General features: G+C 35.9%; 1 protein-coding gene and 1 long non-coding RNA gene across 2 annotated transcripts; both read left to right on the top strand.

Annotated features, from left to right (window-relative positions):
- The first annotated feature begins 3,357 nt into the window (after window positions 1-3,357).
- On the top strand, window positions 3,358-5,483 carry LOC132166640 (uncharacterized). Its single transcript, XR_009438587.1, has 2 exons — window positions 3,358-4,175; window positions 5,207-5,483. It is a non-coding gene; the product is annotated as an uncharacterized LOC132166640 (long non-coding RNA).
- Window positions 5,484-6,806: 1,323 nt separating this feature from the next.
- LOC132165272 (uncharacterized) lies at window positions 6,807-8,520 on the top strand. The gene is made up of 4 exons (XM_059575764.1): window positions 6,807-6,995; window positions 7,088-7,187; window positions 7,504-7,603; window positions 8,385-8,520. The coding sequence occupies exons 1-4, from the start codon at window positions 6,908-6,910 to the stop codon at window positions 8,517-8,519; spliced, it is 423 nt and encodes a 140-aa protein (XP_059431747.1). The 5' UTR covers window positions 6,807-6,907; the 3' UTR covers window position 8,520.
- Window positions 8,521-19,520: the final 11,000 nt, after the last annotated feature.

Genomic DNA, 19,520 nt, shown 5'->3' with positions numbered 1-19,520 from the left:
AAAAAGATCAGAAAAAAGAAAAGAAAAGAAAAGATGCTAATGGTATTATTGTAGACATGCTTGTAATGGGTAGTGTGAATTGAATGGGACCTGAAATGCATGATATCTTATGAATGAAGATGCATGATTAGGCTGTTTTTTTGCATTACAGCTCGGAACATGTCATTTTCCTTTCACCCAACTCTGAGCTTTATGGGAATTTTTGAGCCCTTATCGCCCCTCTCTTACGGTTAATTTCTACGATTTGGCTTAGGTACCGTAAAAAACGCTCTATTTCTCATAGAAAACTTGGAATTAAATCTGGTTTTTTCACGGCAACCTAAGCCAAATCGTAAATTTTTTTAAGAGCTATTTTGTGGTAAGGAAACAGACAGTGCTTAAACCTCCAGACATGATGATAATTTTTGTATGCCGAGGAGTTTATGGGAATGTTATACTTTGGTTAGTTAGGCTCTGCCAGGTCACATGGGACGGTTGAGGTGAGTTTTATGTCCCAAAAATTGGTGAAGATGTGTCCCATTTGTGGCCTTGTGGGTTATATTTTGGTCTGGCATTCCTCGTTCAACCTTTCTTAAAGTGAAAAAGCTTCTTCCATTCACTCATTGCTTAGAAATTTCAATCTGGAGGTTCTACTTTCTAGGAGGTAAGCTGTATGCCTGCCCGCATGTGTGAACAGAGATGTCTCATACATAAAGATAACCGGCATGCATAATCCAAATGTGTGTGTGCGAGAGAGAGAGAGAGAGAGAGAGAGAGAAACTGAAGTTTGTGAAGAGAGAGGGGTGTTTCTTTCTTGTCTCCACAACCTGACAACTGACTTCGGCCTAATTGCCATGCATGATTGAAACATACCCATCATCCCCACATTGCAATAACTTAAAAAAATCCTCCATAATTCATGCCAAAATGTTTGTAAGAGAGAGAGATTTTGCACCCCACCAACCTCAATTTCTAGAAGCGCGTTAAATTAATACACTTAAAATTTTTTGAGATAAGTTGTGATTAATTTTACATAAGAAACTTCAAATTGTGACACTACTCGCTAGAGGTGACGGGGATGTCAACAGCAAAAAAAAAAAAAAAAAAATCAATAAAATTAAATTAAACAAAAGAGAGCATAATAAAGTGGTTGAATTATTCTCTGGAATAGTAATATCCATAAGAAAGCGTGATTGCTTTTATTTATTTTAAGAGTAAAAAAGGGGCAATATGGCCCGCGGCTAAGCTTTAAGAACAATCTCAGTTATGAGAACACGGGTGTCTCTTTGTCCACCCTCTTTAATCAAGACTCTCAAAGACCAGCAGCAGCAAGCTGCAGCCTGATCACCTTGGAATATATTTCAAATTAATTTCCACTACTTTCCATATTTCTGCTTCAAGAACACACACCCATCACATGGGGGGGACTCATTAAAAATTAATGTAAAAAAATTGAGGCAAAAATTTGTAAAGCACCACAGAAAAAGCCGAAGAAATAGAGCTACCTTTTGACCTTCTCCGTCTAGGATCTGGTGAGGAAACAAGAAGAAGAATTGCAAATGGTTTAAGGCGTGGGGAAAAAAAAGAATCTGCTTGGATAGTGGCACGCGAACTTATCGCCTCAAATTATGAGAGAGAGAGAGAGGAGGATGTTTTAATAAAAAGGGTCTTTTACAGTTCCCAAAATGTTCAAGAGGGGGGGTTGGGTCAAAGAAAGAGTAGGGAGGAGAGGGAAAAAGAATAAGCAAAACCCAAGGAGAGTGTTCCCCATTGCAGGCCCAAGGCAGGGCTCCTTTAGCGCCGGTGTCCCCGCTTTGCCCTATTTGCTTACTGCTAAAATGTGTGTGTTTAAAAGCTAGCAACTTTGTACGTACCCCCCCTTCCATTCCGAAACTTCTTTCTAGACAAAATCCCTTCGCTGACATTCTGCACTCCTGTTCCCAAGATTCTCTCTCTCTCTCTCTCTCTCTCTCTATCCACCAACACACACAAAAAAAAAGAAAAAAAGAAAAAAAGAACAAACGCATACATTTTGACCATCTTTTGCTGCCCTACGACGTATTCATTTGTTAATTTAGGTTAACTATGAAAACCTACTATTTTATCCTAAGCTAGAAGGTATGTTCTTGGTGGAATAATAATAATTGTGGTAATGGGTGGGGTGGGATTGGGATATAGCCTTTTTGAATCATGCATGCAAAGTGTGTGTATATATATATATATATATATATATATATATATATATATATATATATAAAAGATTGAAAATCATCTACTTTTTATAAGTGAATATTAAAGAGGAGATGTTGGATATATATATAAAGTATATATTTTTGTATCATGGTGTGTGTGTGTATATATATATATATACAAAAATATATACTTTATATATATATATAAGCCAAGTATGTTATTCTCCGTAGGAATAAATATAATGAGGTGCAAGCATGATACAAAAAGGTGGGGGGTTAAAATAATAAGAATAGAAAAAAGGGTGGAGGTACAATCAAAAGGAGTTGTTTGGGTTTTCTGGTGGAGAATATTTCAGGTGCATGCGCAAGAAGGTGGTGTTTGATTTTATTTGAGTACAAACTAAGCATGACAAACCCTAAAGTAAGTGATGCTCCCTCTTGACATCATTCCACTCACCTTCTTCACCTTCCCATCCCGAGGCACAACCTACCAGTATACATTCTCTCCCTCTTCACCCCTTCTCCTCCTCATCCCTCTCTCTCTCTCTCTCTCTCTCTCTCTCTCTCTCAGCTCTTCTTCTTCTTCTTCTTCTTCTTCTCCTTCTCTCATGTTCTATCAATATATATATAGTTGTTGGTTTTCTTTAACATATGTTGTGTTGATCATCATGATCATTGTTTCTTTGTCATTCATCATCATCTTCTTCTTCTTCTTCTTCATAAGCTCTTCCTTTTCCAAACCCTAATTTAGTTCTTTGTTGAAAAGACTCAATATGAGTGATAATTAGCACGACCATTTTTCAGTTGGATGAAAACCAAACCAAACAAAGTTTTGTTTGTTCAATGAGTGTTGTCTCATGGTTTTTAGTAGCTTCATGTAAACCATACGTGCGGTGAAACCTTGCACGTTGCTCATCATCTTCTTCATCCCCCCCGTGATTTATGGAAAAATAATTACAATTTTGGGACCCCACTAGCTAGTATTGAAATATAGAGCTTTTTATGCCTTGCATTGATACTGACTCGCTAGCTAGCAAGCCAGAAAATAAATCATGATTGGAGATCCCACTTCAACATTAATTAAAAACAAGTTCCCCCACCTCCTTTTCTTTCTTTTAATTTTTAATTTTTTAATTATGAATAAGTTCTTTTCCCCTACCATGGGTACTTAAAATTATGATATTATTGTCCTTTGGTGGAAAATGGGACCATATATGGAATTCTTTAATCAAGTTCATTTTTTTTCCTTTCTATTTCCAGGCCAGCAAGCTTGAAAGCCAAAAAGATCACTGCAAACTCTTTAGTATCGCTGTGTGTTTTTGCTGTGGCAGTCGTAGTGGAAGAACTTTATAATTTGCTTTATGCTTTTCTTATGGATGGATGGATGGATGCATGGGATGCAAAGAAAGCGATGTTGGTGAGGTTCAATCTGATGACGGATTTACGTGTGGAAAAGTCGTAAAAGTTCTCGGATTGAGCCGCGCCAATATCACTTTCCCATATCTTTTCCCCAACTGCATGCTTTCCCATATCACCTGATGATTATCAGTTTCTCTTGAAAACTTGTTTTTCTGATATATATTCTAATATTCGATTCTACTTCTTGCATGATATTGCATGTTTTATATATCTTAAATTATCTTTTCACAAAAAGCATCTCTTAAATTTATCCCTTATATATATGCCAATATATGTAAATTGCATTATTGTTGTTGTTTGATGATCACTTGGAGACCCTCTAAAGCAGGTCTATAGAATAAAGTCCGGATACTTGCAATTGCCGGCAAACTACAGGTATCATTTAAGTCCGGATTCGAACATAAGACCTCGAGGCATAAGTATAACATTATTGAAGCTTCCATTCGAGCTGCCCGTGCGGGACATAAATTGCATCACGCGCGTAGACTTCTTTTCTTGCAGCAGTACTTATTTATTTTTCTGGAGTACCAATGTTGAACATATTGGCCAGATGAAATTGAGGTCTCACTTTAAACACTCTCCAAGGTATTACATTAATTCTCCCATATATATATATATATAATATTGCTTTTATTTATTTATTTATTTATTTTTTTTCTGGTTCCAAGCAGTTCTCCTCTATAGACAAAGCACAGGTATGCACTACAAAAAAAACTAGTATTTTCTGACGTGACTATAGTACATGCTTTGTTGCCACGTCATTAATTTTCTGACGTGTGAATAGTGCAACTCTGCATATATATATATATATATATATATACACACAGTTTCTAAGAGTAAAATCTTTCTCTCTCAAGCAATGGATTTAAAATTCTCTCTCATTCTGTGAAGTGCTTAATTCTGTGTGTAATTAGTAGCTAAAAGAGTGTTTAAAAATGGTATACTCTACAGGAATAAAAACACTTGATTAATCAACAAAACATTGAAGGACAACCCATGGAAGGAGGTCATATCATAGTCATAGAGGCAAAAAAGTGTCGGATCATCATTTGGATTTCATTGGAAACTTGATGCTTCTAATCTTTTGCCATAATTAGCTTCACTGGTTCCATTCCTAATAATGAGTTGTCTTATATAAGGAATGCATTTGTTCCCCAAATCTAAAAGCTTCATTTCCTAAGGCAACCAACAAGCTAGCAATCTATTAAGTAGCTAGTACTACAGTTTCTTGATTTAATATGCATGTTGTTTCTTCTTCTATATAACTATATATCACAGCTGGCTAAATGAGAATATGATCCTCTCCAGTTTATTTGAATTAAAAAATATTTATTTAGTTATATTGGAGGGTTATTTTTGTATCATCAAAAAATTGAAGAGACAAAAATACCCTTCTAATATAACTTACTGAATATTCTTCAATACATTTAAATTTAATATGATCCTAATTCGGCCAAATGGGCCTTTCTATCGAAAGAGAAAGAAGGGTGCACAGTGCGCTCCATCTTATTCTTTCTTATAGCTTTGTCAAAACATAATAATGAGATGGGAGCCCATAATTAGAAAAGTATGTCATGGATATACCTTTTTGCTTCATGTGTTTGGATCTGATGCAGGAGTCATAGCTAATGCTGAGTTGTTTGATGCTGAGTTGATAGCCCTGGCATACCTTGACAGAGAGAATCAGCACAAGAATGACAAGAATTGATGATTCGACATGACTAGAAGTAGAAGTAATTGGGGCTAGAAGTATGCAGTAAAACGTGCAAAACTTTCGTTACCAGTATTAGAATTGTGCATAAGACCCCAATTTGAGAAGCTTATTTTAATTTTCAAGAAGTAGTTCAATTGACTGTGGACCACGCATAATGAAGTGGAGGTCACTAGTTCGAATCCTTCCTCTCTTTTTCCTTGTGTGGACATGTAAAAAACAAAAAAAAAAAACAAAAGAGCTTATTTTGTTGTGCATGCATGATGTCGATTCCACTAAGCTATGCTTTGGTGAGCGTCATTTTGGGCCTCAAAATCTGTTAATTGTCTTCTCCTCCGAATAAGATTTATTTTGTCCATTTTAGAAAATATTTCCATTTGCGTTTTAGAAGGGTACGGTATTTGTTATTGGATTTTGACAGAATTTTGGCAGAGTTCTTGCTTTGATAATAGTTTGATTTTGTGACTGTTTGGGATTGTAGTTTTAATAAGTGCGATTTTAAAAATAGCGTTTTTGAAATCACTACTTTTTCCTTATTGAAATCGCAGATTTTTTTCCTATTTAAATTAAGTGCTTTTTAAATTGCAATGCCAAACGCCTTACGTTTTGCGATATCTTTTAAAAATGCAAATTATTTTTATGAAATCGCAATTCCAAACGTACCATTTGTTTAAGAAACAGATTTTTGTCATTTTTGGTGATTTTTAAATTTCCTTTAGCTATTAATTGAGTCCGGCTTGTGGACTAAATTGATATATTCGATTTTGGAGAATAATTCAGCAGTATTTTCAGAGAATATCCTCCTCTCTTTTTTTTTTTTTTTTTTGGGAGAGGTGGCAAGTAGTCTTATGTCACCATATTGTTTTTATATATATATATATATATATATATATATATATACCATATGTATTTTTATTTTAATCATACAAAAAATGGACCGTCTGGAACTTTGAGTATGCTGTTCAGGGTCTATTCGAAACTCACTTGCTTTTTGGGGCTATCCGACTTACCTCTTAAATTAACTGAAGTGCACTTGTGAAAAACTCATTGCCGAGACCTATGCACCTCCAAGATTAGTTGGAAGCAAGCTCCAGATACTCCGTACCAAATATATATATATTAAAGGATGTTGAGAACCTAAGCTTATGGTTTTGTAACATATTAAAAAGGTCATGACATAATCTGTAAAAAATTTTGTAAAATATATAAAAAAAAAAAAAGGAAAAGAAAAGAAAAAAGGAAACGAATCAGCATTATTCCTTGTGTTCCCAGCAAATCATGTCTCTGTTGAACGTCTATAACCGTCTCCGTCTTCAAAGCACAACCAAATAACGTTGAAACAAATATAAACTCTCTCTCTCTCTCTCTTTCTCTCTCTCATCTCTGACTCTTTGACCTCTTCGAATGATCACCAAAGCCCTAACCCTACCGGCCCGTTACCACCGAAGGAAATTAAACTCAGAAAATATATAGCCATTTTCAGATTTCCTTGCGGTAAAAGGTAGGGTTAGGTTTCTTTTGGTGTACGTAATTTATACTCCGGCCGGGCATGGGGCTGCACATGCCGGAACCATGCTTACGTGGCAATTAATGCATCTTTCCTCCGATGAGCGTTTGGAAGACCTTAGCCTACCACAGGCTGCCTCAACAGCCCCTCCGCCTCTCCGTTCTCAAGTTGGATGGCTCCTGCTTTGGTAATATATTTATTTCTTTTTTTTCTTTTTTTCTTAGATTTTTAATTTGGAAATTATTACAATTGGGAAATTTTTAAATGTCAATTAAGCAGAGGTGGTAGTTGCAAGGACGGCGACAATTGCAGAATTGAAAGAGGCCGTGGAGGAGGTTTTCAGTCGGTTTCCAAGGGATAGAGAGATTAATATTTCTTGGTATGGACTAATTAGCCATGAAATTACTAATTTTAAGAAGAAGAAAAAAAATGTAATATATAACAAATTTTATGCTTTTTAGAAACTCCCTTGATTCTAATTCTGCAAATTTATTGCCACCACACACCAGAGGAATTCAAGTAATTGTAAATAAAACATCTAATCTATTGAGTTTAATACGAACAATTGGCTTAATTAGTTGTGTTGGGGTTTTTTTTTTTTTTTTCCTAAACCGAATATATTATTTACCTTGATTAAATCTTTTATTTTTAATTGTTAAATTCCTAAATTAAGAAACCATTTTATGTACATGCAGGTCTCATGTATGGGGTCACTTTTGTTTATGCTACAAAGGCCAGAAGCTAGTTGATGACAAATCATCTGTCCGACTGTTTGGAATCAAGGATGAGGATGAGGTAATCCACTTTATATTAAAAGGCTACTTGTTCTAAAAGTTTAATTAAATAGAAAGAGATAAATTTAATTATTTCATTTATATTCTGATACATTTTGTTGCTGGGAGTTTAAGATATCCTAATGAGTTCGTTCGATAACGCTCTTTGAGTTTGCTTTTTAGCATCAAAGTAAAGGCATTAACAAATAATTTTAAATACCCAACACTTCACATTTATCTCACATCATAAGTTTTATCAAACAAACCCAATATCTCTTCTACGTAGTTTTCATACTCAAATAGACGAAATCTATTCTTTGAATAAAACAAACTTTTTGTTATATCTCAGCCAATGGTACAGTTTTACATTGATTACATTACACTAAATATTTTTGACTTCACTGATAATAGAAAGTCTTTCTCAGTTGGACAAAATATTACGAGTCAGACAACTTAATATGGTAGACTAACTGTCCTTAAAGAGTAGCTCAGTCGACTGGATACTACGTCTTATGAAGCATATATTGTTTCACATATATGTCAAAACTCAAAAGCATTCTGGGACCCAGAAAACAAAATGACATGTATGGCTGAGTTGATCCTGACTCTGACATAAATCTTTACTAGATTCCAGGATAATTTTAGTATATATTTGGACAATATTCCTAGGATGTCGTATTTTAAAGGCTATATATATGCCGGGATTTATTTGAAAAGATTTGCTGTAACTTTTTGAAGTGGAAGATCTTGAACAAATCCCGATCACTTCCAAAGTTTTTTTTTTTTTTTTCTGAAACATACAGCTGCGTTTTGTCCGACATCTTACGATTAACGATGGCCAAGAACAAGAAGAGAGACCAGTACTAAAGCAACCAAGTGCAAATATCAACAGCTTGTGTGTTGAAATGGCTAAGACATTAACAAGAGAAGGCTGGTAGAGGTAGGATGGATCTTCCTAAGAAAATTACTCCGTCTGTAATTGGTTTGCTTCACACACACATATTTATAGATCAACCCGGAAGCCTGCTAATTGATACATGTACAGTAAAACGCAGACGGGGAGACGAAAAAATAGCATTTCTTTTGAAAAAAAGGTCGGTCTCTAGAGATTGCCTTTAAGGTCCAATTTTCACCATGAAGCGAGCACAGAAAGGTGAGTTTAAACCAACAGATTCGGACAGCCGCAGATCAGCCACCAAACTCACTACCTCATCTGATAAATCTATCCCTCCGGGCTCCAGCTATCTCTTTATATGTCTATCACCGAACTAGCTATACCTCAACCAATGGATAAACTCATGCAATATCATGCAGCAATTAGTACTGTTTATTTTGTTTAAATTTATACTCGTAGATATGATTGTACACTCAAACTTTACCATGATAAGTGGAGTTATCGTGCAAAGTCAATAATGATCACGACAAATTTTTCTATATATTTTTTTGGGAAAACTTTCACTCCATTCATGATTTTTTATCATTTTGTATTCAAACCTTTAAACTTTAAAAATTGTCAATTTATTGTACCAATTTTTTGCAATTTCAACCATCTATTAGGATTTTCTATTAAATCCTAATTGAGGGGTGTCAAAATTTTCAAACTAACGCTCTTTTTTTTTTTTTTTTTTCAAGAAAAAAAAAAAAGAAAACAATTGCATGGATTTAGGCGTAGGTCATGATTTAACCGAATTTGATAAAATACCCACACAATCTTTAAAAAAAATTTTAATTTTAATTTTTTTTTTTTTTTTATATATAAAAAATAGGGGTATTTTAGAAATTTTGAGAGGATTTAATGAAAAATCATAAAGGAGTGGTGAAATTGAAAAAAAATTCAAAGATTGATACACTAAATTGACAATTTTTAAAAGTTTTAAGGGTAAAATTGTAAAAGTGACAGAAGATCATGAGTAGTAAGTGAAGTTTTTTCTTTCATTTTCTTTTGAGAAGCCACAAATTCACCTAATTATAAAACACCAGAGCACTAGAAGCAGCAAAAGTCCATGTTGACATAACTTAATTACAACGTGTTCCATCTGATTACAACTTACAGAATATTACGAAATTGTACAATAGCAAAAAGGAGTGTAGGCCCACACATTTTAACTTAGAGCATTTTCAGCAGCTATCCTAAAGTTGCTTCCTTTCTCTATACATAAGGAAAATCTCAAAAAAATCACAAAAACTCACATACAGCAGCTTCCCTATATCTTCTCTATACATTAGGATTGCTACAGTTGAAAGTTGTAGCAATCCACATGGTTTATTATAATCATAAAATGACATTCTCTCTCCTCTCACACTTTCCTATACAAAATAAATGAATATAAAAACAATAAAAGTAAAACAAATAATATTTTAATGTTATAGGGAACTATAAAGAGAAGTTATTGTGGAGTGTATTTAAATAGGGAGGCAAAAAGTAGTTTGATTTTTTAAACTTAGAAAAAATGACGAGGAAGTTGTTGGGAATGCTCTTACAAAAGTAAAGTCCCGATAGTTGAACATCAAAAGTTTGACCCTACAATCCTACGGGTCATACTGGAGATACCCCTTTGGCTCTCTCGTCTCCTAGTCAGTTGTGGCTGTAAATAAATATTTTGGTGGTGGAATTATGAGTCTACGACTTAGTAAGTAAATAAATCCAATACATAATGTGTGACGTGATCCCTTTTTGATAACACTCTCTCTTATTTTATGAAAACTTAAAAACCAACTTGCCTTTATAAAGAATATTGTAAGACATTTCCTTAAAACTCATGTTCTATTTTCCGAAATACAAAAACAACGTGCAGAAATCCTTTTAGAGGTAGACACCAATGTTTTCATTTTTCTTTAAAATTAGAGAGAGACTTTACTTTAGATTTGAACATAAAACAGTGCACATAAAATTTTCTTTCTATTCACATGCATAAAACATAATACTATGCATAGTAATCGTTGATGTAATACCCCGATAAAAAAAAAAAAATCCGTTGTAAAAGGTTAATAACTCATTACAAACACGATTAATAATTTTGTAAAGCATAGTTTTAAAACAGAAAGACTAATAAAAGGCTAATAACTCATTACAAACACGATTAATAATTTTGTAAAGCATAGTTTTAAAACAGAAAGACTAAAGCCTTTATATGTAACTTAACTCTTGAAGCTTTTTGAGGCAAAACACATGCCCACCCCTTTCTAACCGAATGTACGCCAGGGGACCACTTGCACGTACGCACCTAGCCCTTAATGAGAACGTACGCCGAGGAACCATCCGAACGTACGTTGACCAGTCCTTGATCCAGTGGGCAATACCCCAAAACGTACGCCTAAACCCTTTTATCCAACGTGTAATAATACCCAAACGTTCATTGACAACTTGAAAAGTAATTTTAACACATTTTCTACATTTTCAAAGCAAGGCACGCGTTACACCCCCTATAAGAACCCCTCCCTTCGACCTTCAGCCTCTCATAACCCCAGAAAACCCTAATCTTAGTATAAGGAGTGACTTGAAGAGAGAAGGAGGAGGTCTTGGTGCTTTGCTATCTCCTAAGGTAACTTCTTGTCCAAACGTTTAGCATTCTTAAGCTATACTTCTTATTTTGTGTTCATGCAAGTTTTAAAAATGCTTTGACAAGTTCTTGTACCTATTTTCTTACAAAGACCAAAAATGTTTTTAAAGAACTTTAAACCCGCCTTTTGTTGCTTTGAGTTTGTATGATAGCATGATGTGTTACTTCCATGTGTCTACTAGGAGCCTAGAATTATGGGATATACCACACCTTAGAAGCATAAGATCATGTTTGTAGCTTCTGGCCGAGAGTTTCTACTCACTGGTCTAACGTAAGCCCACAAGGCCGAGCATTCGCCCAGAGAGCGGGACGTACGCCCAATGACCCAAATATGTGAGTTTAGGGTTTTAATGACCCCTTTCACTAGGTAGGAACTTATTGTGTCACTTGGAGAGTTCTCTAATATTGCTTATAACGATGTGTTGTATTTCATTATAGTAGAGATTTGTGAAGTCGGAGGACTCAAGTGATTGCGCAAGGTAAATAAATACTTATGAACACTTTCCTTAAAAACATGGGATATGTTAGCCGACTAACCACGCGTATGATATGAGCATGTCTATTTTTTTGTAATAGCTTGGTAACTGCTTTAATGACTAGTTGATAAGATGCATTGTATAACATGGTATACTAGTACGTGCGGAATAATGGTCATGGGCTTACTACATACTCTTGATTCTATGGTAAAATGTGTGTGTTGTTATATGGACCTTGGATCCAATGGTTATTCATAACCGGCGCAACCATTGCCTAATGGTTGGTCACTAGAGGATGTATATCATTAGTACCGTGGGTCACCTGAGGTCAGACTCTATTGGGCTGCTAATATTATGGACAGTAGTGTACAATAGTCGATGCACTGTCATTGTATTATAGGTCCCTCGGGATAGCGTCAACCCTACTGAGAATGGATAGTATCTTGTGTAGACCTTATATGATAGTTTTTATTTTTTATTTTTATTTTTTTGAGGAAAATTTCTCATCTTATTGATTAAGAAGAAACTTGCTCAGCAAGTACATTACCAAGGATGCAACAGGGGTAACCCCTAGTCCACAACATTTCTTCCCTAAGAGTTATTGCTAGTTTAGCTAATTGGTGGGCCATATCATTGGCCTGACAATAAACATGGTTTGCATGCCACTCCTACTGCCGTTGAAGATTTTCCCTAGCCTCGTCCATTAGCATGCAATAACATCCTCTCCACGTGCTTATGCGTTACAGCGCTTGGCTTATTTCCTTCGCGTCACCTTCTAAAATGCTATTCCTCACTCCCAACTTCTGGCTAACCTCTATTATGTACCAGGCCGCAATAGCTTCCGCAGACGTGGGTTCCATGGTTGTTGGCTTGGACGTACAGAAAGAAGTAAGCACCTCCCCTGCCTGATCTCTAAGGATCACTCCCACTCCGGTTGTATTTTGCTCTTTTGAGATGGCTGCATCCCAGTTCACCTTAACAAAAGGTGGTGGTGGTTTCTCCCATTTCTTTTCCCTTTCAGGTTGTATTGCTATTAGGGAAGCTTGGGGCTGTGACACCATGGCTCTTTCAAAAAGTGTTATCTGCATATACGCTTGTTGCATGAGTGTTGCGGGTGCTATCAGGTCACCCCCATGAACAACAGTGTTCCTTCTAAACCAAAGCTAGCATGCTACAGTGGAAAATAGCTGGAAAATGGAATCATCCAGCTTGTCCATGAGCATCAAAAATATCTCCTAGAAACTGGTGTCATTACTTGTACATTTGGGCAAAGCCTTTGGACCTTCAAGCCAAACATCCCTGGCTGATTGATAATGCCAGAGGATATGTCCCACAGATTCAGAGTTGATATGGCGCCACTTTCGGTTCTCTTTTGTTATGCATCGCCAAGCATAAGAAGTGTTTTTCCCAAAGCATATTCCATAAATGAGCTCTGAAATCATAGACTCTATTCTTTCTCATCTGAAATTTTGTAATTCGTAACCTCCCTAAACTAATATGAATAGTTCTTTATTTATAGGCCTAAAACTAGGGTTTATAGGTTGGATTAGAACTAAGAAACGTTGCTAGATCGGACATGTGCGCTCGATCGCACACTTGGTACGCTCGAGAGCACTCAAGCACATAAGTTCCCCCTGCCGCACAGGCATGCGCGTGCGCTATGTTTTGAATTGAGCGTGTCTAAGCTCGATCGTGGTTGCGCTGGGCTCGATCGTAGATCCGTTGGCAGCTTCTTTCCAAAGTATGCAACTTTCACATAAAACCTGCAGTTTTTTCATAGCAACCTACAAAACACTAAAAACACAGAACTAACCTAGAATATCAGATTATAACACTGCTAAAGGATTAACAAAAGTAAATTAAATGGTCTAAATATGCAATATTTGGCACACATCAAACACCCCAAAACTTACCTTTTGCTAGTCACTTAGCAAAACAAAACGAAAAATAAAATGAAAGAAATAAAACAAAAGTCCTCTTTCGTGGGAGAAATGATTGCATTTAGCATATGCAACAAGCTTTTTAAACCCATAGGCATCCCTATTAGATGAGTGAAGTCTCGTGAGGGTTTAACAGGAATGATACTCACAAATATTAAAGCACTATATTGTTAACAAGAAAGAAGTTTCACACAAACCATAGTTCTCATTCATGAGCAGGCTTAAAAAGATAAACATCATCATCACAATCAAAAGGAAATCCAAAATCAAATTACTAAAAAATGGACAATTGAGACATCATATGTTCTAAAAAGTGAAAAGTGAAATTAACATACAATCATGAAGCTTTCAGTTTAAACTCAAAACAAGTTCCACAAAATTTGTAAGAATCCCTAATAGATGAAACAACCAAGGCAAGATTTCATTTTTTTTTTTTTCACAGGCTATGCAATGTCTCACTTCATTAATATTTCTAATTGACCATGTAACAAGTGTTAGACCAGTGACTCTCAAACTAAATGATTTTAGGGCACTAGATGTAGAACATCCCTATGGGCTTATGAACTCAAGTCAAAAAGGCTACAAAGCCAAACTAGCCATACTATAAATCAACTTAAACTTCACACATTTTGACGCGAACACTCAATGCTTAATGAGGCAAGAGGTCCGGTTATTCAGCGGAAAACTCAACATGATTTTTCTTCTTCTTCTTCTTCTTTTTTATTTTTTATTTTATCTTGCAAGCCAAGGTTATTTATCATTAGGTCATCCAACAAATCTCAAAAGGAACAAGTTTAAGCTCAAAAATCATACCTCACAGAAAACATGCTAACGTGCTCATAATTTTTTTTTTCTCAAAACAAGTGAAAACTCTTTTACCCAAAAATAAGTCAAAAGACTCAATTATCATCATCCAGTCCCTTTCTAATCTGTAAAATTAAAAAATCGGACAGCATGATATCTCGGTTTTGAATAGAAGCATCAATGACAAACCTTATTCAAAGGGCCATGACTAATACTTGGTCCATTAATTTTAATACTAATAAAACACATTTTGTACATTCACATTCACATGAATATCTACCTAAAAGGAATAGAACCAAAGTGCTAATGACATCTCATAAACTGCAAGTTATGAGATATATAGCCTTCTTTCTACTCTCTAACCCAGCAGAAGCTCCTCTTAGGATAAAACAACAATTCTCTTTTTGTTAGAGTAATATAATGAAATCAGTAAGTAAAACAGATTTACAAGAATAAGGAGAAATGTGCTATTTTGATTCAAACTAATAAAAACAAACAAGGAAGTGCCTTGAAAAAGGGGACTGCTTTTAGACACTTTCTATTTGTACTTTGGGCCATATAAGTTCTAAACTTTAAGTAGAAACTTTGCTTGACATACTAATTGATATATGTACCTTTTATAGTTTTTCTTCTTATGAGGTGCACACATTCACAGACTGGACAATGCATGAACTTAGACTGGCAATGGTATCATTAAGCGAAAGTCGATAGATTGATCGCAACAAAAAAGTTTTGAACCAATGGAACAGAGGCATGATTGAATGAATCATTGAAAACCACGGTAAGTGGAGTTCCCGATATAGATTGCCTTATGAATTTTATCATATCAGGATAACCACCATCTGAAAGACATTCAAGTCCATCAACGACCTATACAAGCATCAAAAAATTAAATTAGAAATATATGCTTTAAATAGAAAGCCAATAAAAATTAAGGGTATTATACTAATGACAGATGTTACATTGCCTACTATTTAACCAAATGATATTTCATATAGAAATCACTCAAAGACAAAATCAGTACTGCAAGGAAAAGAAAATAAAGAATAGTGTGCTCACAAATGAAGTAAAAACTAGAAATATAGATAAGGATATATAGTTCAACACAACAATTTTGAGAAAATAAGGTTCGAAAGCCATAACATCATCAGAACACACACACAGAGACATAGAAACTCCCATTAGATACCAGATCACTACATTGCCAAATTCTAATATATTCTGTTAGAATATATGAAAAATATATAATATTTTTCGTATATTTCATAATTATGCTGATATCAAATATTCTCTATTTATGGGTTGATTGTGATTAAATATTGAGATTGTAATCAAATCAAGGGGATTTGATTACTATAATTGTATTTAGACATTACCCTTAGGGACCTTTGTATTGTAGACAAAAGAAGTTAATGAGCACAATGTAACCCTTATGGGTATTCCGAGTGGTGGACGTAGGTGTCTAACACCGAACCACTCGTAAGTTCTTTGTGTTCCTTTTTCTATATTGCTTCAGCTATAATTTCCGCATCATCATTATTTCACCAGCTAAAATTACCAGCCACCGTTAACTCCAAAATCTGCCGTCAAATTTTTTTTTTCTCCCTCTCTCTAGAACATCAACAGAGACAAACACACGCACATCTCCCTCTCACACGTCCAAAGGAGTCCAAACTTTATGTCTTTCCCATCCACAAAATATGGTTTATTCATTATTGGTTGGTGGAGAGTTTCAAGGCAGCAGAAGAGCACGTCAATCATTCATTAAGCCTCACGTCCTCAATGCCCTCATTTGCCGATTTTTCAGATTTTACCAATTTGAAAGAGGAATCAACTCAACTCGTCTCTCACATATGGTTTATGTGATCAACTTTTGAGATTCTGTGATCAAGTGTGGGGATTATTTTATTTATATGGTTGTTTGTGTCGAGAGAAATTTACAGGAAGAGGATTGTATTTGAGAGAAACTTTTTTTTTTTTTTTTTTAAAGAAGTGTTCTTAGAGAATTGTTCTTTGTCAGTTCACAAGACAAGTGTATTTATGCTAAAGTTTTGCTTTTCCCCATTCCGATGAACGACATTTTAATTTTATCATGAAGTGGACCGTAATGATTGATAGAAGAATTTTCTAAGTATATACACAGCAAACAAAACTTTACTTACAAGGCTACATGTAGGAGGCTCAACAATCTCAGGAACAAATAAGTTCATCTAAGAGTTCGTCGAAAATCAAATACTTTAGAAGCTTTGGATTGGAAAGACGCAGAGATTGTTGCGGGACAGGAAGAGAGATGTGGAGACCCGAGTGAGGGAGAAATAAAAATTTGACAGCAGATTTTGGAGTTAATGGTGGTTTGTGGACACTATCTTTTATATATATATAAGTCTACATGGCACGATGCCATATTATTTTTTTGTGGAGAGAAAAAGACAAAACAAAAAGAAGATGATGTGCCATCTTGTCACTTGGACTTTTATGGGCAAAATATGAAGTTTTTATTAGATTCTAGTATATCTCAAATTAAGATGGGATTGCCACCTAAGATTTATATGGCCAAAACATAGACTTTTTAATGCAATCAAACAATATTTATCGAAGTTTTATTAAATTCTAGCATATCTTTTAGTGTTTGATTGAAACTCTGATACCCTTTGAAACTTGTATAAATACATCGATCGTTGCCTATTTTAACATCAATGTGATCTGAAAGTGATCCCCACCCTTGTATAAATACTGACGTCAACGTGATCCCTAGCCTCCGGTCTTGCAGCATCACCGCAAGCGAAGCCTTGTTTTTTATCTAAAAGCGTTGAAATGGGATTTGAAACGATGCCGTTAGGATTTTGATTTCACCCAACTGTTGAAGAGATTTTTATGTTTCTTTGAATGAAGGTGAAGGGAGAGGCGTTGCCTCATGACGAGGTGGGTGAGTTCGATATCTATGGGAACAGGGAACCATGGATAATATTCGATCCTACGGTGAAAAAACAATTCTTCGTCTTTATGAAGTTGAAGAAGAAGAGCAAGTCAAGGAAGGATAGAGTTGTTGGGTGTGGCACTTGGAAGATCGAACACACTCAAAAAGTTTGTGATCCTAAAATCAACAAACTCATTGGAATCAAGAAATCTTTTGTCTTCAAATATACAAAGAACAAGGCCAAAGGTACTGATCGCAATGGCCAATGGATCATGAAGAAGTTTTCTCTTCGAGACTACTCAAAGGTAGAAGATGTAAGTACATATATAATAACCAATCTCTCGTGAATTTCCTTTTCCTTTAAATTTGAGATTCTCAAATTCATAAATCTCAGGGTTTTTAGGGTCTAAAATAAGTTATGTTTCAGCATTTAATGATAAAGTTATTAAACCTATGTTTCTAGCTTCCTCATTAAATTTCGGCTGAGATTTATGAATTTGAAAATAGAAAATTCTAGGGGATCTCAATCCCTTTTTATTTGGTCTATATAGTTGATTTGTTATATTTAATTAGATTTATTATTATTATTATTATTATTATTATTATTATTATTATTATTATTATTATTTTGTGTGTATCTTGCATGCATGCAGTTTGATGAGTACATCGTTTGTAAAATTAGAAACAAAGACTTGGATAAAATGAAACATCCAATAAGAAATTGGATGTTGGTGGTTGGTAATTTCATTATTTCATCATGGCCTTCAACGTCCTTGACGTTTCTCATTGTTCTGCTATATCCAAGTGTCACGCTCCTCTAGGCGTCACCATCGGCCATCCCACACTGCCTTCGGCCACCATGCTTCTCCCACACCTTCTGCCCATTTAGCCACGCGCCGCCAAAGTTCCCTGATCACGGAGGTGGACACACCATTCGATAGATTGACCGCCGGATGTCCTAGATTTGCCTAGAATACTGCCAAAAATGGTTCACGTGCCCTCACGCGCCACCTGATCGAAGTTTCTGCCACAAACACCATGCGCTCCACGCGCAGCCGCCTTCTTCCGATCAACCTAATTTTCGGACCATTCGACAGATCCGCCACCGACCATCCTAGATCCATCCGAAAATCATCCATCGGAGTTGCCACGCTTCTACACGAGCCACTTGAAGTCTTCAGCACTCCGCCACAGGCCGCCATAGTGGTCCATTTGATTTGCTCACGCTCCCATTTGATAGATCCTGCTTCGGTGACTCTAGAACTGCCGACATTAGCCCATTCTGCCATGTCACGCGCCCTTAGAAATTGTGCGCATGAAACTCAAGCGCTAAGGCCCCACCTACCGCGCGTGCACCACACGTGCCAGGGTCGTCAGGCTACCACGTCTATCTTAGTGCCACGTCAGCCCTAGTGTCATGTTAATGCAGTACATGCCATCACTGTGCCACATTAGCACCACTGCCACACAGTCTTGCGTTGACTGTTGACTTCTATAAGAGTTGATTGTTGACTTTTTAGTTGACTTCTAGAGTTGACCAGGTATTTCCCACTCAATTTTTTTGTCCTGATTTCAAATTTGTGGTCTGTTTTTGCTTTTGGCATCTCTATATGGCACAAAATGAGATTCTTCCAAAAACAAAAAAAAAAAGGTACGAGTGACCAAATCATGCGCGCCACGCACTAGTTAGATTCGGTGTGCCGATCTAAGAACTGCCCAAGTGGGCTCATTTTTTTTTTTTTTTTGGCCTGTCGTCTGCCCCTTTTGAAGTTTGGCTCATTGTCAGCACTAGCCCGTTGTCGGCCCCTTTTGAAGTTTGGCTCATTGTCAGCCCTGACCCACTGTCGGCCTCTTTTTGGATTTTGGCCCATCGTTGGCCTCTTTTGAAGCTTGGCTCATTGTCAGCCCCGTCCCGTTGTCGGCTCTTTTGCGTCTACATTCACCAACCACTTGCCGCCGTTATTGGCTACCTCGCCAACCTCTATCTCTTCTAGCAGTCACCACCATCTACGGCTTGTTCCCGGCCTCCGCCACCGCTGTCATCATTGTTTCTAATTTCAAACTCAAGATTCCATAATATTTCACCTTAAGTTTGAGGGGGAATGTTAGAATATATGAAAAATATATAATATTTTTCGTATATTTCATAATTATGCTGATATCAAATATTTTCTATTTATGGTTGATTGTAATCAAATATTGGGATTGTAATCAAATCAACGGGATTTGATTACTATAATTG

The sequence above is a fragment of the Corylus avellana genome, chromosome ca11 (assembly GCF_901000735.1).
Source record: "Corylus avellana chromosome ca11, CavTom2PMs-1.0".
NCBI classification, from domain to species: Eukaryota; Viridiplantae; Streptophyta; class Magnoliopsida; order Fagales; family Betulaceae; genus Corylus; species Corylus avellana.
This window is presented reverse-complemented; position numbering and strand designations above follow the sequence as displayed.